At 37.2% G+C, this 23659-nt stretch overlaps 1 protein-coding gene across 2 annotated transcripts; it reads left to right on the top strand.

The window, feature by feature from the left end:
• Nucleotides 1–21: 21 nt before the first annotated feature.
• On the top strand, nucleotides 22–22467 carry ARL5B (ADP ribosylation factor like GTPase 5B). 2 transcript variants are annotated; one of them, XM_003903438.5, is made up of 6 exons: nucleotides 22–369; nucleotides 6649–6709; nucleotides 8805–8952; nucleotides 13226–13309; nucleotides 14850–15001; nucleotides 16042–22467. In XM_003903438.5, the coding sequence occupies exons 1-6, from the start codon at nucleotides 321–323 to the stop codon at nucleotides 16088–16090; spliced, it is 543 nt and encodes a 180-aa protein (XP_003903487.1). In that variant the 5' UTR covers nucleotides 22–320; the 3' UTR covers nucleotides 16091–22467. The 2 variants fall into 2 exon arrangements, with proteins under 2 accessions (XP_003903487.1, XP_009212308.1); XM_009214044.4 differs by lacking the exon at nucleotides 22–369 and adding an exon at nucleotides 4669–6295.
• Nucleotides 22468–23659: the final 1192 nt, after the last annotated feature.

Here is a 23659-nt window from a genome sequence, read left to right as displayed (position 1 = left end):
ATGGGTGGTCCTGGGACCGGGAGGGGAGGCGGGGTGGAGGCGGGGCTTGGGGTTGAGAGAGGCTGTGGTGGGTAGGTGGGTTCAGACCGAGGGGACTACGGGTCGGCGTTGGGCTCAGTGGGCTCGAAACAAAGGGCTATCCGGCGGGGACTCGCCGCGGCGCTTTTTGACGGGTCAGGTCGAGGCTTCTCGGCCTAGCAGTGCCCTAGCTGCGCGATCTCAGGCGGGTTCTCCTCGGCTCCCCGCAGCCCGCGCCGCGGTGGGGGGCCCGGCGCAGCGGCACCGGCTGCCAAGGGACCCCGCGGCCCGCCCCGGTGCTCATGATGGGGCTGATCTTCGCCAAACTGTGGAGCCTCTTCTGTAACCAAGGTGAGAAGGATGGAGCTGCGCGGCGGCTCGAATCCGAGGCGGAAGGTCCGGCCGCCGATGGGGACACCGGAGGCAGGGGACGGAGCGTTCGGAGAAGCGGAGGAGGAAGGGACTTAGGCCAGGGGGCGGGCAGAAACTCTGTGTTTTAGACCTGGAGGACGTACAAGAGAGACCTGACGTGTGGGAGAAACAGGGAGGCAGAAGAGAAGGCATTTGGTGTCCCAGAATCCAAACTGAGACTGTTTGGATATTGGCGAAGTAAAGCAGGATACAGCTAATGATGCCCGGAGGCATATGGAGGGCCTTTCCCGTCGTTATTGAAGCGTACTTGCATCTATGTGTAGCCCCAGGATAAGTGTCCGGCCAGAAACCTAAAACTTTTTTAAAAAAATACTGTTGGTGCTTTGTTTTCCCGCCCTGCCCTTTGAGCCGTAAGCCAGTGCACTTTCACTCTGATTTCTTCCCCTTTCTTCTAGGACTTGGGAGTGAGTTGTCCTATTCAGATACACGAGTTTTCCAGCATCTTCATTCTAAACTTTTTTTTTTTTTTTTAAGGCGTTCAGAAACTAAATGCTTTTCTGTTTTGTGTAAGACGTTACGTGTCCGTAATTAGTCTAGAACAGGTAATGAGACACCTGGAAGTGGCAGGTCCAAAGGGCCGAGAAGTTGCAAAACCTGTTCTGAGTCAGAATGAGATGTGATGTCTTTTAAAGAGAGAAAACACCCAGACCAAAAAAGGGGCCGACGATAAGAAGTTTTAGGCGTCCTTTAAACAGAATGGTTCCTTAGTAATCGAAACCAATTTTGAAAATCAACTCCTTTCATTTTACATTTAGGAGCCGGACATAATTAAGAAGCCAGTTTTATTTCTTTTTATGTTAGTACCAATTTGTTACTGCTAATGTAGGTATCTAATCTTTTTCTGGATTTAAGAAGTTGTGGAGGTAATGGAATGGCTTTAGTTGACTTGTTCTGTAGATTGATAAGAACACTAAAATAGTCTTTCTCAAGGTTATAAATATAGATTCAGGCACCCACATGTGTATATGTATGTGCCTGTATCCAGTAACCAGAGATAGTATTACTTATCAAATGATTTCAAAGTGAGCAGAGCTTCACACTTAGTGGGTATTATCCATACATTTAACATATTTTTATTTATTTATTTATTTTTTGAGACAGAGTCTCTCTCTGTCGCCCAGTCTTCAGTGCAGCGGTGCGATCTCAGCTCACTGCAACCTCTGCATCCTGGATTCAAGCGATTCTCATGCCTCAGCCTCCCAAGAAACTGGGATTACAGGCGCCCGCTACCACGCCCGGCCTATTTTTGTATCTTTAGTAGAGACGGGGTTTCGCCATGTAGGCCAGGCTGGTCTCGAGCTTCTGACCTCAGGTGATTTACCGGCCTCGACCTCCCAAAGTGCTGGAATTACAGGTGTGAGCCACCGCGGGCGGCTGTAAAGCAGCATTTTAAGACATGCTTAAAGGTATAAAGATTAATACAAAAGTCACCAGTTTTCTCTTTCCCCTGAGCTGGAGAATTGAAACTTTACCAAAGTCGTTGGTTTTCCCTGTATATCCTTTCCCATTTTCCTTTCGCCCTTTCTGTTACATGGCTGCGCTCATTTTTCGTTGGAGGCGTCCTTACTCAGACTAGAGGGAATAAAAGATATAAGGGGAAAATTTAGAAGATGATGAAAGACATTCAGTGGCTCCCTTTATAATCACATAATTGTTCAGGCCTCCTAAATCTCCGTTTCTACTTAGAATTTTTCTTTTCCTCTAACTTTCCTGTTGGAAAATTTAGAACCAGTGGTTATTCTGTTATTTTGTTGTTATTCATACAGCCATAGGCCAATCTTCAGAGTTTAACATAGGAGATACAAAATTAAAGAAGAAAGATGTCTTACTTCCTGGCAAAGTACTCAAACATCAATAAACGAGACAAACATGAAAAAAAAAATGCAGTGTGGTAAATTATTTAACAGATATGTGTAAAAATATAACGTTGGCTGCAGCATAAGGTATACTTGGACTGTAATGTAAAGATGACTAGGAATTTGGGTGGCATGCTAGACAGACCGAGTAGAAGGGACATGTTATTCTAGGCAGAAGGACTAATATGCAAAAGGGAGAGGAATGAGCTAGTTTGGTACTTTTAGGGAAGCTGAAAATAGTTGAGCTTGGCTGTGTGTTAGTTTGCTTGCGAGGAGTGAAGAGGAGATGAAATTGGAAAGACAGCCAGGAGAACCTTATCACAGAGGGCCTCCAGTGTTGACTAGGACATTAAACTATCTAGAGCAAGGAATGGGACTCATTGAAGAGTTTAATCCACAGATGTCTCTTAGCCTGTATTTTTGTTTTCTGAGTCAACAAATTTAACTACCAATCTCAGCATTTTCCATTTTTGTCACTATATATACCTATTTCAGTGGAATTAGATGTATTAGAATAACAGGCTGAAAGCCCCACCTCACACCAACTGAATCAGAATGGGGTGAGGTGGCCTGGGCATCAGTGCCAAGGTAAATCGAATGTGCAGCCAGTGTTAAGAACTACTGATCTTACTTTATGTACTCCTTTCCCTTGTCTTTCTTCCAATATTTCCACATTCTCATCTTTTTTTTTTTCTGTAGCATTTTAGAGTCTCATGCATCTTATAAATTAGATACCTTTCTGTGAATAAGTATACTAAAGCATATGTTGTCTAAGTAAAGCAATCTAAAAGTACATTAATTCCTGCAATATTGTCTTGTTTAAACTAGAAGACTGTTTACTTCGAAAGTTATTATTCAAGGAAATAATTTCAAAATCTGATTATCTTTGCAAACATTTTATGTATCAGTGTAGTTCTATGAAATACATATGTGTGTGTGATAGCTCACCTCTAAAGTTTTGCATTGTTTTTTAAATTTCTTTTGAACTTTCGTAGGCATAGTCTTTTTCTCTCAGTGTTATGACTGTACAAACCTGTCATCAGTTATTTCTTTTTTTGTTACTTGTTTGTTTTTAAATGAGATGGAGTCTTGCTCTGTCGCCCAGGCTGGAGTTAAGTGGTGCCATCTCGGCCCACTGCAACCTCCACCTCCCGGGTTCAAGCAATTCTCCTGCCTCAGCCTCCTGAGTAGTTGGGATTACAGGCGCACGCCCCCACTCCGGCTAATTTTTGTATTTTTAGTGGAGATGGGGTTTCACCATGTTTTTCAGGCTGGTCTTGAACTCCTAACCTCGGGTAATCCGCCTGCCTTGGCCTCCCAAAGTGCTGGGATTACAGACATGAGCCACTATTCCTGGCCTAGTTATGTCTTTAAATTTTGTTTATTTATTTATTTATTTTTGAGATGGAGCCTCACTCTGTCACCCAGGCTGGAGTACAGTGATATGATCTCGGCTCACTGCCACCTCTGACTCCCGAGTTCAAGCAAGTCTCCTGCCTCAGCCTTTGGAGTAGGTAGAATTACAGGGACCTGCCACCATGCCTGGCTGATTTTGGTATTTTTAGTAGAGACGGGTTTCGCCATGTTGGCCAGACTGGCCTCGAACTGCTGACCTCAGGTGATCTGCTCACCTCGGCCTCCCAAAGTGCTGGGATTACAGGCGTGAGCTACTGCACCCGGCCAGTTATTTCTAGTGTTACCCAGAATTAAGAACAAATGAAATACAGTTTTAATTGTAGTTCATTTTCAGAACTATGTAACAGTAACATCTTAATTTCATAATTTAATCATTTCTTTCAAATCCATGAATTTCATACTATTTTGAATACTAGTTGCCAACTGTGTATGATTGTTGTCCTTTACTTCTGACTGCTCAGATCTCAAATCTTGTGGCTCACATTTCTTCCTTTAGCTTATTCTGCCTTAACGCTGGACTTTAACCCAGTTTCAATCACACCAAACTTAAACTTATCATCTATCTGCATCCTGTCTTCCAGACTATTCTTTTTTTTTTTTTTTTTTTTGAGATGGAATCTTGCTCTGTCACCAGGCTGGAGTGCAGTGGCACGATCTTGGCTCACTGCCACCTCCACCTCCTGGGTTCAAGTGATTCTCCTGCCTCAGCCTCCCGAGTAGCTGGGACTATAGGCACCTGCCACCACGCCTGGCTAATTTTTGTATTTTTAGTAGAAACAGGGTTTCACCATATTGGCCAGCTTGGTGTAAAACTCCTGACCTTGTGATCCGCCCACCTCGGCCTCCCAAAGTGCTGGGATTACAGGTGTGAGCCACCATGCCCAACCTGGCTTTTTTTTTTTTTTTTTTTTTTTTTTTTTTTAAAAGAGGTGGGGTCTTACTGTATTGCCCAGTTTGGTCTCAAACTCCTAGATTCAACTGATCACTTCTCCTTGGCCTCCCAAAGTGTTGGAATTACAGGTGCGAGCCATTGTGCCTGGCCTTAAACATTCTGATTTACTATAACTGATAGTAACAGTAGTGTCTTAACCTAAAATTACTTCATTGGGACCTGCCTTTCAAAGTGATGCATAATTGGTGAGTTTTACCATCATGGGCCTTCAGTATGGTGTGAAGCATCACAATGCAAAATGTGAAGCAAGGAGCAGGATTGTTTGAAAATGACCCGGGTATTCACTTGAGTTGCTTCAACAAGGAGCCATCTGGTACTATCCCTCCATTCCTTTCTCCCAGTGGAATTATCTGCCTTCAAGTTTTGCTTATCTTTAAACTAGTGGCTTCCTTCTCACCACTGCAGGCATGTTGTTTTCTCTAGATGCTTGGTAGGTGGAGCTTCTAGCTGTCACCAAAATGTAGAATGCTCAGTGCCAGGCAGTCCATTTGTTCCTTCACTGATACAAGTTCTTGTACTTTAAGGGATAACAAACAGGGTAATACTTAAAAGATTGGCTTCATTAGAAATTAGAGGATATGTAGCCAGGCATGATGGCGTGCACCTGTGGTCCCAGCTACTCAGGAGGTTCAAGTAGGTGGATCACTTGAGCCTGGGAGGTCGAGGCTGCAGTGAGCCTTGATCATGCCACTGCACTCCAACCTGGGCAACAAAGCAAGACCCTGTCTCAAATAAATAAATAAATAAATAAGGAGAATTATAGTGGGTTATACTAAGCAGGCAAGTTTTGTTTTGTTTTACAAAGCAGCTTCTACCATAGTGAAAATAGCCCTTCTAGAGGACCGTGTCTGTTTATCCTGCACTGTTATAGGCTGTACCTAGAGTGTGTAGGTCATTAGAAGACCTGCACGTCTCAAGAACTTAACTTTTCTCGGTCCCTCTTTTTTTAGCTGATAAAGTTTTACAACTTTAGGAATATGAGCTGATAGTTGATTGTATGACCAGAATGTTGACATTCACCAGAGGTCATCAAGAAGAGTGGGGTTCTGATATGAGATGTGCCCAGTCGTTGCCTTTAAATCAACTGTGTTGTGATTCTGTGGCAACTTCCCTACTTACCCTGTTGATGTTAACTTGTAACTTTTAGAGCATTCTTCTGCCTTGGAGAAGGGGATCTTTAGTGTATTTGGCATAAGTTAAAATCTAGGAAAGATGGTATCTGGGGTGTTTTCTGTATTCAAAGGACATTGCAGAATATGTACCGCTTAACAGAATAATTAGATGAACTTTAGCAACCACTTATTAAAAGAGATGAATATGTAGTGCATGGCACCCAAAGAAGGAAAGAAATGAAGAGATTTTTGTTGTACAAAGAGCGGAAACAGAATCTGCTTGAAAGAACTGTAGAAGCCGATTGAAAAATTGTTAAACAATGAGCAATTGCATAAAAACTTGAGAGTATACGTTTGTCTTTGTGACAGGTGAAACATTTCCATTTTAAGCTCACATGGGATTTTTAAGTGAGAGGAAGAAACAGATCCTGGTATCCATAGGTGGGAAAACTTACAGATATGAAAACATTTGGATAAAAAGCTAACTTGATTGGTACAGAGCTAAAAAGGTCTGTAAAACAGGCTTTTTAGAAAACTTACATTTTAGGTTTTAATTTTTGCCTAGATTAATATTTGGATCTCCTCTCCCCTAGATGCAATATAAGTGACCAACTTTGCTGGTGTTTCCTGCTTACCCATCTCCCACATTCTTTTACAAGAGAACTAGACAGAGAATCAATGATAATTGATTGTGTTACTTAACCTGGGTAGCCTTAACATCATAACATTTCTTTCTGTATTTTAACAGTCTAGTAATAGATACTCAGTGAATGATTCTCCTTAATGAGCTAACTAATAATCATTGTTGAAAGCATGTAATTGCAGTAATGTTAAATGTTTATGGTTTGCTTTCTTTTTATAGAACACAAAGTAATTATAGTGGGACTGGATAATGCAGGGAAAACCACCATTCTTTACCAATTGTAAGTATGGGTGTTTATTAAACAGTTTTCACTAGTTATTGAAACTAATGTGTTTATAATTAATAAGAGATGCATTATAATAGTGATGGAAAAACTTAAATATGTATTTTTTGGTTTTTTTAAATTTTTTTTAATTATTATTATACTTTAAGTTCTAGGGTACATGTGCACAACGTGCAGATTTGTTACATATGTATACATGTGCCATGTTGGTGTGCTGTACCGATTAACTCATCTGGTTTTGTTTTTAATTTTACCAAACACAATCTATAGAAAAGTGAGTGAAATAAACATTTGCTAAACTCTTCACAAACACTTACTGTTTTCTGGCCTTGAAAGAAATTAATGTTAAACTAAAATAAATAAAGCGCAAATTAAAGTGCTGGGATGAGGTGATAGAGTGGATTTCACTTAGTTCTACCCACACTTGGGTTTATGTAAATAAATTGATAGCTCTAGAAAGCCATTGCTACCCTCCTGACTAATAGCTTTGGAATTTTTTAACATAGCCAGACTTGTCAAGTCAAAAGAAATGTGATCACTGCTGAAAATATTGCTGTAGTAGCTTGCAAGAGGGAAAGCCTTGAGACTTTCAGAGAAATCTATTAATACCTTAAGACATTTTCACAGCTCATCATTCCGCTTGTCAGAGTACCTTCCATTATCCTTTCAGTGCCAATGAAATGATCCTTATTAAGCAATAGAAATGGATCTACCAATCACTTTAACAAAATAGTCCTACAATTCTTTGCACCATTGTGTACCCCTTCCCACTCATCTTGCATTAGAAGACAGCCCTTTAGCTGAAGAAGCTGAAGACGTACTTCAGCTCGCCAGAAGTACTTCATTAGCCAGCAATTAACACATTTTTCAACTACTTTGCTAAAAAGCTACTGACTTAAAGTTTGTTGTTTCAGAGTTGCATAACTACTTATTTCTATTGAAAACATTTTCATTCATTGGTGATTATGTGTTTAAATATGAATTAGCTTTTAAACATCACATATAAACATTTCAGAAACCTGTCATCTTTGTTGAAATAATTTTACACATGGCTTCAAAAATATACATAAAACGCAAGAGAGAATTGCAAGCCTCCTCCAACAGGACTGACGTGTTACCAGCAAGGGCATATTTGTTGAATTAATTGATTAATGTAGCTTTACCAATGATTATGATAATACAAGAGGTATGAGCATCAGTATTCTAAATATATGTATATGTGTGTCTGTGTGTGTGTGCGCGCACACACATATATATACACACACACGCGCACACACACATATTTGAGACCTAGTTTTGCTCTGTTGCTGAGGCTGGAGTGCAATGGCGTGATCTCCACTCACTGCAACATCCACCTCCCAGGTTCAAGCGGTTCTCCTGCCTCAGCTTCCTAAGTAGCTGGGATTACAGGCATCCGCCACCACACCCTGCAAATTTTTGTATTTTTAGTGAAGACGGTTTCACCATGTTGGTCGGGATGGTCTCAAATTCTTGACCTCAAGTGATCCACCCAAAGTGCTAGAATTACAGGCGTGAGCCACCACGCCTGGCCTTCTAAATATGTTTATAGTTAATTTAAATTTTCACTTGCCCATCGTCGTCTTTTTAGGACTACTTTAGATTAAAAAGCCTGAACTAATTGTTGTGGCTAAGTCTCAATTTAGACAGTCTTCAAAATTACGGATAGCCTACTATCCAATATTTTCTCTTTTGCAAGTATTGGTGTCACAGTCGCCTAGAAACTTGCTTTTCAGGATGGGATGGGACATTGGGTCTTATTTCACCGATAACAGGGCATGGTAGTATTGGAATTTTTGGCCATAGAAATGCAAATTCACACCACACTGTTTCCTTTCTTTTCCATCAAGCTTGCAATTCCTCCCATTTAAAAAAAAAAAAAAACATAAAGCAAATCTTTCTTCTGGAGTTGTTGTCTAGATGTTTATTTGCACAAATGTTCTCCAGGTTTCTAATTTTCATGCTAACGATTATCATCATTGGTGCAGAAGGTTCATTGATCTTAAAAATACAGAGATAAAAGTTGCTTCAGATTCTCAAGATTTACAAGAGCTTTTATGGTATCTTTCAACAGCTTAATGAATGAAGTGGTTCATACTTCTCCAACCATAGGAAGCAATGTTGAAGAAATAGTTGTGAAGAACACTCATTTTCTTATGTGGGATATTGGTGGTCAGGAGTCTCTGCGATCATCCTGGAACACATATTACTCAAACACAGAGGTATGCTAAGATGAATTGTGAATTTTAATCAGAAGGTCCGAAGAGTAAACCTAGAAAGTAGATAGGCTAGACCTGGGTGTATTGACAGTTGCCTTTTTTGTTGTTGTTGTTGAGAAGGAGTCTTGCTCAGTCGCTAGGCTGGAGTGCAGTGGCGCGATCTTGGCTCACTGCAGTCTCCGCCTGCTGGGTTCAAGCGATTCTCCTGCTTCAGCCTCCCAAGTAGCTGGAATTACAAGGGGGCGTGCCACCACTCCCAGCTAATTTTTGTATTTTTAGTAGAGATGAGGTTTCACCATATTGGTCAGAATGGTCTTGAACTCCTGATCTCGTGATCTGACCTCTTTGGCCTCCCAAAGTGCTGGGATTACAGGCTTGAGCCACCGCGGCCGTCCTGACAGTTGCCTTTTAATAAGATCCTTTTTTGTAAGGAATTTGGGTTTCTGTTTTTTAAAAAAAAATAAAAATTTCATAAATGAGACTTAAGAATTTGGTTTTCAAATAAAAGAAAAGACAAATAGAAAGACTGTTTGGAGCTATTGTTAGTTGAGTGCTTACTGTTTGGCCAGGCTTTCTCTGTTCATCTTCACAAGATTTTAATGTCTCCAGGGTTGGAGAGATCTGACACATGGAGAAATTATATAGCTTTCCCCATCATCTCACAACTTTCTAAGAGACCCTGACCAGGAGAGGAATGAAGTATTTTATTAATTTAAAAATTTCTCATAACATGAACATTAAAAATGTTGGTAGTTTTTTTTTTTTTTTAGTTAAAAAAAGTGGATTTGCAAATCATCTCTCAAAGTTCTCTGCCACTTATGAGTTCAGAGCTAACTTGGGGAACAAACCTGGATATATTCATATTTTATTTCTGCTTTTATTTCTTCTTAGAGGCAGATATTTTTTTAAGACCATTCAGTATAGTTTAGAGAGATTTATCCTTGAGAGTATGAGTTCACAATTGCATCCATTTAATTGTTCTTTGCAAAGATGTACACCTAACCAATTATTTTTTCTAAAATGAGACCTTTTTTTTTTTTTGAGACGGAGTCTCACTTTGCCACCCAGCCTGGAGTGCAATGGCACGATCTTGGCTCACTGCAAGCTCCGCCTCCCAGGTTCACACCATTCTCCTGCCTCAGCCTCCCGAGTAGCTGGGACTACAGGTGCCCGCCACCATGCCCGGCTAATTTTTTGTGTTTTTAGTAGAGGTGGGGTTTCACCTGTGTTACCCAGGTTGGTCTCGATCTCCTGACCTCATGATCCGCCCACGTCAGCCTCCCAAAGTGCTAGGATTACAGGTGTGAGCCACTGCGCCTGGCTGAGACCTTTTAAAAATTGGAGTTGGACCGGGCGCGGTGGCTCAGTCCTGTAATCCCAGCACTCTGGGAGGCTGAGGCAGGCGGATTATGAGGTCAGGAGATCGAGGCCATCCTGGCTAACACAAGTGAAACCCCATCTCTACTAAAAATATAAAAAATTAGCCAGGCGTGGTGGGGTGCACTTGTAGTCTGAGCTACTCAGGAGGCTGAGGCAGGAGAATCACTTGAATCTGGGAGGCAGAGTTTGCAGTGAGCCGAGGTGGCACCACTGCACTCCAGCCTGGGTGACAAAACAAGACTCTGTCTCAAAAAAAAAAAAAAAAAATGGAGTTGGAAAGGAGGAGGTAGAAAAGGATGTAATATGAAGAATTTTTGGTGAACAAAGTTGCCTTTTTAAATAAAAAACATGTATTCTAGATTTATATTATAATAGCATATGTGTATATGTGTATATATTCCAATGCAATATGTAAGTAGTAAACGAAGATGGCATATCATAGATACTCAGAATTTGTGGTAGCACTTAATTATTTTATTGGGTATGCAGAAGATGTTGGTAAGCAAATAGTGTCGTTAAAGGGTAGCTTACATGTTTATACAGTAAAATAATGTTCTGAAACTAGAATAAGTTAGAAAGTAAGGGAAGGGCCAGCTGCAGTGGCACACTCCTGTGATCTCGGCACATTGGGAGGCCAAGGTGGGCAGATTGCTTGAGGCCAGGAGTTCAAGACCAGCGTGGCCAACATGGCAAAACCCCATCTCTACTAAAAACAGAAAACTTAGCCAGGCATGGTGGCATGTGCCTGTAGTCCCAGCTACTCGAGAGGATGAGGCATGAGAATAGCTTGAACCTGGGAGGCAGAGGTGGCAGTGAGCTGAGATAGCACCACTGCACTCCATCCTGGGTGACAGAATCTCGCTGGCTCTCCAAAAAAAAAAAAAAAGTAATAAGGGACAAACGACATTGTAGCATATGATTAATTTAAACATCAGAGCTGTTAGTAGTTCAAAGCTCACAGTTAACTCCAGCTGTGAAAAGGACAGTTATCATTAATGAATAGGTCAAAGTTGATCCTAGTGAATCCATATGTACTTAAAGTGTTTCAAAAGGGTAGTTCTTGAAATGACTGAAACTCTGGAGGACTTAGCATGGGTCCAGAAAGAGATACCCATTACTGATGCCATTTGCATGAAATGTTCTTTTAATAAGTGATCTCTACAAGAATATCAAAATTACTACAAAGAACAGTGGCCCATGTCAGTTTGCTTTTTGAAAATTCTTCATGTGGAAGAGTCCCCTAAAAGCTGCAGTATGTCCACTATATTACAAGAAGTTACAGGTGTTAAGTAATTCCTGACACCTTCCTCTCATTAACTCACAGTTGCATCCCCATATTCTGTCGATTCCTCCTTTGCCATGTGACATTCTTTCCATTTATTCCCTTGTAAGCCCAACTCAGTTTATATTCAGATTAGTTGTCTGTTCCCTTAATTTTATTTATTTTTATTTTTTATTTATTTATTTTTTTGAGACAGAGTCTCACTCTGTCCCCCAGGCTGGAGAGCAGTGGCTCGATCTCAGCTCACTGTAACCTCCGCCTCCCAGGTTCAAAGGATTCTTCTGCCTCAGCCTCCCGAGTAGCTGGGACTACAGGTACACACCACCATACCTGGCTAATTTTTGTATTTTTAATAGAGACAGGGTTTTACCATGTTGGCCTGGTTGGTCTTGAACTGTCCTCAAGTGATCCCCGCACCTTGGCCTCACAAAGTGCTGGGATTACAGGCATGAGCCACTGCGCCTAGCCTGTTTCCCTAATTTTAAAGTCATCTCTGTAATCTAATTCTACCCTTCATGTCTGTTTATTTTGCATCTATCTCCTGCTGTAATAGCATCATTTCATCTCATTTCTTAACTTTTTATTCTGTATAAAGTGTTCGGTTTAAGGGCCCTTTTTCGCTGCATCGTCTCCTCCATCTCCTCCTTCTCCTCACCCACCCCTCCACATTTTTTTAAAATGAGTTAGGGCCTCTCTGTCACCCAGGCTGGAGTGCAGTTGCATGATTCTCAGTACAGCCTCAACTTCCTAAGCTCAAAGCAGTCCTCCCACCTTGGCCTCCCAAGTAGGCGGGACTACATGCATGGCTAATTTTTATTTTTAATTTTCTGTAGAGAGACAGGGTCTCACTATGTTGCCCAAGGTGGTCTCAAACTCCTGGGCTCAAGCGATCATACCACCTCACCTCCCAGAGTGCTGGGATTACATGTGTGTGAGCCACCATGCCTGGCCTGTATCTTCTTACTTTTTAATATGCAAGACCTACCTTGTTTCATGTATAGCTTTACCAACAGATTTCTCCTCTTTTTTCTGGCTTCTTGCCTTTAATTTCCCCTGCATCTCCAGTATATTAATGCCTAAGTATCTATGTTTCAATCTTGAGCATTAGTAGTTGATATTGTTTTATAAAATTGTCTTATTTTTAAGATGCATTTATCTTTTTCTTTCAAACTAGCTTTTCTTTCTAAGAGTTAGGAGATTGTGGTACATAGAAGTAAGTGATTATTGACTGTTTATATGAACGATAACGGAGTACTTTGAAGTTTTAGTGGAAAATATTACTGAAATTAATGTTTCTTTTAAAAAATTACTTTTTACTACCAGCATTTGAAAACAAATCATAGTATTATGTATTCGGGCATCACTTTAAAAAAATCAAGTTGGGCACAGTTTTTATTTGTTGAAGTTTTGAGTTATTTTCTTATCGTTAACATTTGGATTTTACTGCTTGATGTGATTCAGTATTGTAAAAGCTGTTTATGATGAAAAAGCAGTAAATGTTTTATAGTAATGATGATGCTGTGTAGAAAAGTACTTAGATTACTTGAGTGGTTTTACAGAAAACTTTTCAGCATCCCATTCAATTTTCTGTCTTTCCTTTTAATTTTCTTCTAGTTCATCATTCTTGTTGTTGATAGCATTGACAGGGAACGACTAGCTATTACAAAAGAAGAATTATACAGAATGTTGGCTCATGAGGTAAATTTTTAAAGTAAATCTTTAAAGAACAATGTAGTAAAGTATCTGTACATTGCCTTTGCTTTTTTGCAAAGATTAGTGTGATATGATGTTGGCTATTTTATTATTAACACAACTTTACGTACAAAACTGATGAAAGTTTTGAGGTAAAAAAAAAATGCTCATTATTTTTTCAAACTTAAAAAACTCTAAGACATTAATTGTAGATTACTACTGTTATTACAAAAAATGTTCAAACCTAAAGTTACTTAAGCATGCCTTTAAAAGTTTGATAAATGAGATAAACAAAAGGAAAACTTGAGGGTCTTTTCCCCAAAAGTTTATAGTATCTGAAAGTTTTTTAATGAATAACTCAAGATCACTTAATTCAATTCTAAGTATTTCAGATATTTAAGAAAACTTAGTAAAACACATTCATGCACCATATCAACATAAGATATGAAATATCTTAAGATACCTTGCCAATCTGATTTTCCTCCCTTCTCTTTCAGAGGTATCTACTATCCTAAAAGTAGTGATTGGTATTCTTATGCATGTTTTTATACTTTTACTACATTTTTATGTCTTGAAGTTATACAGAGTGTTGTATTCCATGTTTTTTTGTTTTGTTTTTCGTTTTTTGTTTTTTTTAAGACAGAGTCTCGCTCTGTCACCCAGGCTGGAGTACAATGGCGCGATCTTGGCTCACTGCAACCTCTGCCTCCCGGTTCAAGCAGTTCTCTGCCTCAGCCTCCTGAGTAGCTGGGATTACAGGTGCCCGCCACTACTCCCGGATAATTTTTGTATTTTTAGTAGAGATGGGGTTTCACCATCTTGGCCAGGCTGGTCCTGAATTCCTGACCTCGTGATCCACCTGCCTCAGCCTCCCGAAGTCCTGGGATTACAAGTGTGAGCCACTGTGCCTGGCCTGTATTCCATGTTTTTAAAACTAATACTATATAATATATATCTTTCTGAATCTTGCTGTTTTTGTACAACATTGTGACTTATCCATGATAATACATTCTGATTTATCCATGTTAATATGTACTGCTTTAGTTCATTCCTTTTAACAACTGTATAGTTTTCCACAGTATGAATATATCACAGTCAATCTATTCTTCTAATGTTTTCATAGTATAAACAATACTGAAGTGAATATTAACCAATGGGCTTATGTTATACAAAGACTAGTAAGTAAGAAGTATTGCCCAGTTCCTACCACCAGTACTCTACTTTTAAGTTTTGGAGAAACTCTAGTGTTTGGCAACGTACTACCATATTTACCTATTAGAATATTACTTATGTAGTTTTGAGTCAGTATTTAAAATTCAAATGTATTTTTTTTTCAGTTTGTCCGATTTGACTCAAAAATAAAAAATAATTATTTAATATTTATCTGTTAGAATGAATACTGAAATTATAGATATTTGAGATTATATTAAATATTAGCGCCCGATTATGTTAAAGTAGAAGCACTTCATTATAACTGTTCAGCTGGTTAAATTTAAATTTAAATTGTGGTATTTCACATATTAGAAATATTTTGTCTTGATTGCAGGATTTACGGAAGGCTGCAGTCCTTATCTTTGCAAATAAACAGGATATGAAAGGGTGTATGACAGCAGCTGAAATCTCGAAATACCTCACCCTTAGTTCAATTAAGGATCATCCATGGCACATTCAGTCTTGCTGTGCTCTCACAGGAGAAGGGTAAGTTCATCGGTCTGAGGGGAGGTGGGACTTCTTTCAGATTTCTTCCAACTTTTTAGACCAACTTGTTTTCTTCTTAGGTCCTGTTCCTTTTCTGTTTGTTTGTTCTTAATTAAAGGTGATTTTTATAATGTGTCTCAGGCTTACAACATAGAAATAATTCTACTAAAATCACTGGCAACTTAAAAACTTTAATGTAAATGTAACGTTTTACCAAAAAGCAATAAACTATTGAATTAAGTTTTCATAATCCAAATTTTTTGATGTTCTTTGTTGCCTTTATCATATACTGAGAAAAAAACTGTAGTGTCACCTTTCTTTTAAAGAGGAAGCTTGAAAGGAAGTTCACATTTTCTGCAAGGACTTAAACCTAAGCTGTCAGCTTTCTGCAAGAGAACATCTTCTTTATTATTAGAAGGTCTTTTGGGAAGCATAATTCTAGACAATAAACATTTGAGACAAATGCCATATAGTCTATTCTTCCATTTCTAACAATTTAAATGTGGGTATTAGACCAAGAAGAACCCAATATTATTTATGTATTACCCAGTTTATACCAGAGAACTTATCCACAAATCAACCTCACCTTCTTAGTTTTTCTCTTAGTATTTATCAGAAATAGCTTGCAGTAATAGCTGTGTGTAGGCCTTTTTGACTCATACTTTTAAGACAGAGTCGTAAGTATTCCATTCTTTAGAATTGAGGAGGGTAAGGTGAAGTTCCTGTTAACTTTCCCTAGTCGTTTAAGTCTCAGTTAATTTTAAAAGGCGGGGAGTATTTGCAATATTCATGGCAAAACTGGCAAAGTTGTATCTTCCAGATGAGACTGAAGCAGTTGCCCACAAACTAATTAAGAATATTTAAGAAAACATTCCATTTAAAAATTTAACTTATTATAGTGTGGCTTAAATGTTGACACTGATGTATATAAATAATGATTGTGCTACCAGCCTTTGGTTAAGACTTAAAAATAATAAATATCCTTTCAATTTTTAAGTATAAAGTTTTTAATTTTAAAAATATTTCTATCTTTTGTTCAGGTTATGCCAAGGTCTAGAGTGGATGACCTCCCGGATTGGTGTGAGATAACTTTTTTGCTTGAAAGAGACTGCTCTATTTATTGTGTGACATGAACATTTTTTCCTAGTACCTTTGGCTGCTAAGGCAGCAGCATGTTTAATTTATAACAACACAAACCTCTGAGAGCAACACTTGAATCAAGTGCGGCTGAACTGGAACATAAAAGGTTTTTTCTTAACTTTTTTTTGTTTAATACACTAATCTTGAGTTGGATGAACATAATGTATAACTATGTTTTCGGCAACAATTCTTCTGTTTATTCTAATTGTTCAGTGACTACCTTGTAAGAAATGTTTGTCATATGCGTGATGTCGTCTGAAATATTCTTATAACCTTAATGACCAATTGCTTTCAATTCTTGACCACCACGCCCTCCCAACCAGAGAATTACTGGTTTGATAGAGTAGTCATGGAAACCATCAGGTACTGTCTGCAAACTTCTCCAGCACTAAATATTTGTTCCTTCTATAAACCATTCATCTTTCGGACAGAACTTACTACAAAGAAAGAAATCTGTCTAGAAGATATATGTAAGGAAGATTCCACATCATGAGTGCTTGCCTTTTAACTTCCCCCACATTACTGCGAGTCATGGAATAATATTTAAGTTGTTATTTGCATGGAAATTAAGTAGGCTGTTTATTTTTCTAAAGGAATCAAGTTCACTCTTCTGCCTGCAACATTTGGTCAAAAACTAACCAAGGTAAAATATTTATTGAAAAGCCCAGCTTTGATGTTAAATATTCTTGAATAAATCTGATATTTTAAGAACGTCACATTATTCAATGCATATAAAACTATCAGAAGTTAGTAAAGCATACCAGCACTAAAAATAAGACAATTGGAATATATTTTAGTCTCAGTTTACAAACAACTTTATTATCAACAGAAATTTTAGCTCTTTTCTTTGCAAGATATATCACAGCTACTTTGGGCAGTAGCTAAAGCTGAAGTATGAACAGTCCATTTTGTTTCTTACAATTTGAAGTTGTGTCTGTCATAACATTTTTACCACCAGCAGTATATTACTTAAAAAAACTACATGGGTTTCCTTGAATTTATTTGACGGTATTATGTAATAGACTTGAAACAATCGCCATCTTTGTAGTTACGCCTTGGGTTCTAAAATCGTATCAGAAGCTGCTGAATTTAATCCTAGCTTTTAGAATATTAATATGAGACTCAAAGTTAATATTCTTAACAACTTATAAATTAAAAAGTCATCATCTATCAAAAGTTTATTGGATGGCATTAAAATGTTTTTGAGGCAGTTGTCTAATATGAACAATAATCTAGACAGTATATTCCTTAAGAGGAAAGACAAGTGTTGTATTTCGATCCTGTTTATTCAAATGTGTGATTTTGCTGAAATGAAAGGGATAAAATGAATACTTAGAGAATAATACTTCATTTTTGCAGTATTTTTTAATTTGATGAAAAAAATTCAGTGTTTGTAATCTCAAAATATGTTTTCAAAATTGGTATTTTATTTTTAATATTTTTGTAGGTTGATTTAAATTTTGCTCTTTTTTCAGGTGTTCTTGATTTATTATATTTAGTCAAGTTAATTTAGTCGAATGTGGTAACATTTTTCTGATTTATCTTTAGCTGTAGCACACTCTTGAACTGAACAGTGGCCAGAGGAAAGCTTTCTGGGCTTTGGAAAGCAGTTAACTTTGTTTTAAACCTTTTTCTTAGTGATTCTATATCAAGTAGAGGATAAGTTTAGTTTAACTTAGTTTTTAATATAACCCATAATCAAGAACATGAGCAAAAAGCAGACATAAATCAATATGGATACTTTGTGGTGTCTGTGCGGTGTGGGGGAATTAAGAAAATGCCATTTACCTAAGCGCAGTTTGCCTGAATTTCTACTTGGTTATGTTGTTTACCATAAGTACTGAGGATAATTCCCCTAAGTCTGTCCTGAGAAAAAGCATACTTAGTACTCCTGTATTTGTTCTTATGAAATGATTATCTGCCTTCTTGTATCTAGTAAGATTGGCTGGCTCAATTTTCTTCTGTCAGATTATATGGTTATTTTTTATATTGCCACATCAGCATTATATTAAAAGTGTTTTTAATAGTTGATTGTATTTTGCCAACTACTAGTATAGACTCAAATTTGCTATTTAATTTTTAAAATACAATTTATTTTCTAAATCCTTTAAAAAATATTTGGTTAGTTTTGGATTAGAAGTGATTTATGTTAGCCATGTGTTGAAGATAAAATTGGCATCAGTGTAGACTGTGCTGATTGGGAAAAGTTCATGATTAGGAAATTCATGTAAGACTTTTTAAGAGTATTTTTTAGGTTTTCACTCAATCTTTCCTGTTACAGTAACGTGAAAACCAATTATTCTTTACTCCAAGAGAATGTTTTAACCCAAGCAAGTATCTAATACTAGAGCATTGGTTCTGCCATTCATTGTAAATCAATGAACTATAAGATACTGTCTGAAAAATGTACATTTGTAATTAGTGCCTTTATTCATATTTTGAAATACATTCTTAGTTTTATATTATACCTGTTCTTTGGAAGTCACATTAGCAGCTAATTATTTCAATGATGAAATAATTTGTGTTTCATATCCCCCTTCACCTCCTTGGCTAGCACAGTTTAGAGTAAGTGAAAAGCAGGGGACCCACCTACATTACCTTCAGGAGACTGTTCTACCTTTTATTTTTAATTTGAAAAGGAAATTAAATTTCAACAGAAATCTTTTAAGTATATTATAACCAAAGTGTTCAGTTATCCTTGCAAGTTCAAATACAGCATTTTTCTTAATTTTGAGCATGTCATGTCCTTCATCTTTAAACCCATCAGTCATACTGAAGCCCATTTGAGAACTCTTAGAATTAATAGAACCTTTTATAAGGGAATATACTGAATATTTTTTATTGTTAATGTAACTTAATTCCTTAAAACCTGGAATATTAATATATATAATCTATTAAAAACTGAAGATGAAATATGTAATTTTTGCTTGTAGTTTCTTGTGTTAGTATGCTTAAAGGTATCAATATTTTTATTCTATATTCATTAGAAGAAAGGTAAGAAATTTAAGTTTCATTGCTGAAAAATTTTCAGTGGGTGCCACCCCATAGCCATAGTCATTTTGATTAAGCATAATTTAACTTTCATTATAGCATAAACAGAAAATAATTATTTTACTATGGAAACAGTGCTAGGCAGTGCTGTAAACAATATTCTCTGAAAAGTTGTGGGGCTCACAAAGAAAATTTTAAAGAATATAGAAGCTTTTTAAAAAAATCTTTGTAGTTTCTTAGGACAAATTATAAATATAATTGTTCTGAATAATCAATTTTTATTTAGTCCTTAACTATGTAAAACCATATCAGTAGAAAAATGTACTGGTGTCATGTCTAAAGATGGATAAATTTCATTGGAATTTATCTTTGAAGACTAACTTTATGAGGCAGACTGTTCGTCTACGTCTTTGGAACCAAAAAAACTTCACCCTGATTCAGTTCTAAAGGCTATTTTACATTTTGCCGGGGTAAAGTGACTTCAAGATACAGCATGGTGTCTTGTATCTAGTAGAATATTGTGCTATCTAAAAAAGTGGATTTGAGCTCTAATTTGGCCGTTTCTCAGTTGTCTGGTTGACCTTAGACAATTCGTGTCCACGGTTTTCCTTTTGTTTTTCTCATACTGAGGAACTTAAACTACAGCTCTAAAATGTCTTTTGGTTTTAAAATTCTGAATTCTTATATACTACTATTAAAAATTAAAAATCCCCCAAATAGTAGGGAAATACATGTAATATGAAATTAAATGTATCTTTATCCATTATTTGATTCCCACCTGTTATTTTATTTAGATTATGAATACAGCCAAGTAGGGAAAAAAGTATCAGTAACTGCTATTCAACTTAAATTCAGCGAATAGCTAATGACAATGCAAAAGAGAAAACAAGCCATATTGCTAAGAGAAGGATAGTAAGCTGCTTAGAAAGAACCAGCCTGTGTTGGAAGTAATTCTCTTCTAGAGAATGTACCTTATTTTCCCGGCTTGTACTAATTGAATGTAAGTGGTTAGTTTGTTCAGAGTTTATTGCCTTTTGATGCCACCCCAAACTACAGTTCTGTGTGACTTTCCATATTGAAAGAGTAGGGTCAGTAGCCAGGTTGTCAATCTTTTACAAATGTCTACATAAATCTGAAAGTGGTTTATATTCAAGGTTAGTTTTTCAGTAGTGTCTCATCCTTATTGATTCACTATTACTGTGAAAAGTGAAATCCAAAAGCCAGGTTCCCCCCAAAAGTATTTTTTTTTTTAATTTTAGGTTACCAAAATAAATAGAAAAAGACTAATATAAAAAAGTCTTCAACTATTCCATTTTAAATTTAAAGCAGCCAAAAAAAAAAATTGTGCCCATCAGACCTAAAGGCAGCTTTAAGTGTATATAGTTTGGTGAAACATTTGGGAAATATTAATTTGGAGGTTTAGAAGCATACCGAAAAACAAATTCAAAGCACTTGCAAGTAAAGACAATACCATGGGGTCGAAAAATCTTCAAAAGGGTATTAGATAAGAGAAAATGTGAATGAAAGCAATGAATTTCTGCCTCTCCCCGTATTTAGGGTACTTAAAATTACTAGAAAGTACAGTCTTTTTACCGTAGAGCTAGATGGCCTGTATTATTATTAATGTGGCCAAAGGAGTAAAGACTGATTAGGGATTTAGAATTTGGAACTGTAGTCACATGAAGGCATCTTTTGCATTTCTTAAACCAGTAATCTACATTTTCTCCTGGAAATGGAGAAATATAAAATGTGCTGTGTATAGCTTTTGGAATAGAAAACAAAGTTTTAAAAGAATGGATATGTTTTCTTGCACAACTTGTAAAATTTTAATTAAAAAATTACCTCATTTTTCTACCCATAAGGTGCTTTGCTCAAGTTTGTGGGATGTTGTACCATCCCATAAAAACCCCCTTCACCCAAACTGTATTTGAAATATGCAGAATTCATAACTAAGGGATAGCATTCCTTGGAGATTTTGTTTTGTTTTACTCTTGTTTACCACCAGCTGGGCCAACATGGTAGATATATCAGATACACATACGGTTTTCATTAAAGCACATAGGAAAGTGCTCGGTCAATATTTAATTAGTTTAATTAAATAAGGGAAAGGAGAAATCCTAAATTGGATTGATTCTATTGTACTGTGAATATATTTCCATCAGTGTTGGTAAGATATCAAATGACCATCAGTTGATCCCAGTCATCAGTGACTTTTTTGCATGTGTAAGCCCCATTCACAAGAGACCATAATCATTTTAATCTTTATATTTTCCCTCAGGAAATGTAGGGACTCCGAAAGCCCCTATTTTGTTCTCTTGGAGTAAACTGTTGAGTGTAGTTACAAAAACTTGTATTTATGGTTTTAAAAAAGTTTAACTGCTATTTCATTGAAAGTGTGAAATAAAATGGTCATTTTTTTTTTCAGTTACAGAATAGTTACAGATTTTACCATGTTCATCTATTCCACAGAGCATGTTAAAAACAACAACAACAACAAAAACCTAACAGCAATTACAACCTCGGTGTTGGGTTTATTCTAATCAGAGTGAATGATTATAATCACACTTTACTATTTTAGCATAAATTGGTGCTTTAGAGCATTAAAGAGGAAGCAGCAGGCCCTGTACTCAATATTTATTATTTCTTGCCTCAGAATGCAAAACAACTTTAAAGTGTCTGTATTCATATTTATGTGCATTTCTTAAGATTTAAATACAAACTGTTGTTACTCCTCAAGCTTCAGACTTTCTGCGAAAGCTCTAAGAATATTTTAGTTTCTATGCTTGGTCAACTAGAAGATGGTATTAATAGGTCAGAATTAGGAATTGGATCGCTCTGTGGGTCCTCTGGTATTGTGCAGAGGAAAGAAAAATATCTTTTACACCACAGACTGCACGTCTGAACCCCAGCCAAACAGATGTGTTCCATTGGTCCAATATATAAGCATTAACAACAACAACAAAAATTTAAAGCAAGTAAATTAATGCATTCACATTATCACTTCTTGAAAATGGTTCAAAGCATGTTTTCCTGATGGTGGGATTGTTTAAATGCCATGTTTTAAAGTTTTTAATACTTTATTACTGTTATGAAGTGCTTCTTTTATATGTTAAGTTTAGGTTGCAGTACTTGTAATTTTTATTTCTGCAATTATGTTATAATGAGTTGTTTGCATGCCTATTTAACCCAAGTAAAAGGATGCTATTTGCTCTGGAATGTTCATCTTTTAGACAGGTTTTGGCTCATTTCCAATCATGGTGCAATATAGTGTAACTTTCATTTGTTTTCATTCAACAGTTTTATTTTTGTCATAATAAATAATTACTTTTCCAATACAAAGTGAACCCAGTGTTTTCTTTTAAAGATAAAATCTGCTTTAACAGTCTTGTTTGCAAATGATAGAAACCCACCTATGCCAACAAAGAGCGGAGAATTTTATTATAGGTGTGAGGTGGTGGGGGCTCACGGAACCCATGGAACAACTGGATTTGTAGAAGACAAGGGGACTAGAGACTGGACCATTTAGGAACAAGCAGGAAGTTACCTTTTCTCCTACTCATCTGTTTCTTTCATCTGACTGGATTTGTCTGTTTCCTGATCCACGTGACAGATAATGTCCCAAGTCCAGTAGCCTCCTAAATTTATGCAAGGAAGGAGTCAGGTTATTGGTAGATTTTTAGTTACAACTCCATATTCCCCAGGGAAATTATTCATTAGCCAGCATTGGGTCATTTCCTCTCTCTGATCTAAATAGCTGGCCAAGTGAAAGGTGCATTTACCAGAGAACGGGAATCCCTGGCCTGGGAAGGTGATCCAGATTGGTGTGTACTCCATTGTGGGATATAACTGGGATCATCTACCTAAGTTGTGTCCTTGTAAAAAATAAAATAGAATTGAGATCTGATAATGAGTGGGATAACATTTTCACTATGTTCATTCTTCAGATTCCTCTAAAGTAGTGGTTTTAACTCCCACCGTTTTTGTTCACAGACTTCTTGGGGAATGTGATAAAAGTTGCCTACATAGAAAAATTACTCATATTTATGGAGTTAGGAATTTTGAGTGGAAGGTTAGGAATTTCAGGTACCTAGGCTTAAGAGTTCTGCTACACACAGAACACTCAGATTTCTTCTGAAAGACACCAGAAACTAAAAACATTTCATTCTGCCTATTTTTTAATCAGCGATTTTAAGATTGGTATATCTATTTTTTAAAGCATGTTTTATGTAGGTATGTGTAGGTATTTTTGTAGGTATAATGAATGCATTAAACTGTTCATGGTTAAAATGTACAATTCGAAAAGCTTTGATGTGTATACATTTGCGAAATCATCACCACAATCTGGGTAATGAAAATATCCGTCACTCCAAAAGTTTCCTAGTGTTGCTTTGTAATCCTCCCTTCTGCTCCACTCCCCATCCCCAGATAATCACTGGTTTTGACTAATTACCACCAATTTTGTGGTTTAAAACAGTCTAAAATTGAGGTGCCAGCAGGGCTGTGTTTCTCCTCAAGGTTCAGGAGAAA

Source organism: Papio anubis, chromosome 11 (assembly GCF_008728515.1).
Source record: "Papio anubis isolate 15944 chromosome 11, Panubis1.0, whole genome shotgun sequence".
In the NCBI taxonomy this organism is placed as follows: Eukaryota; Metazoa; Chordata; class Mammalia; order Primates; family Cercopithecidae; genus Papio; species Papio anubis.
Note: the sequence above shows the minus strand (reverse complement) of the source record. Positions and strands in the feature narration are given on the sequence as shown.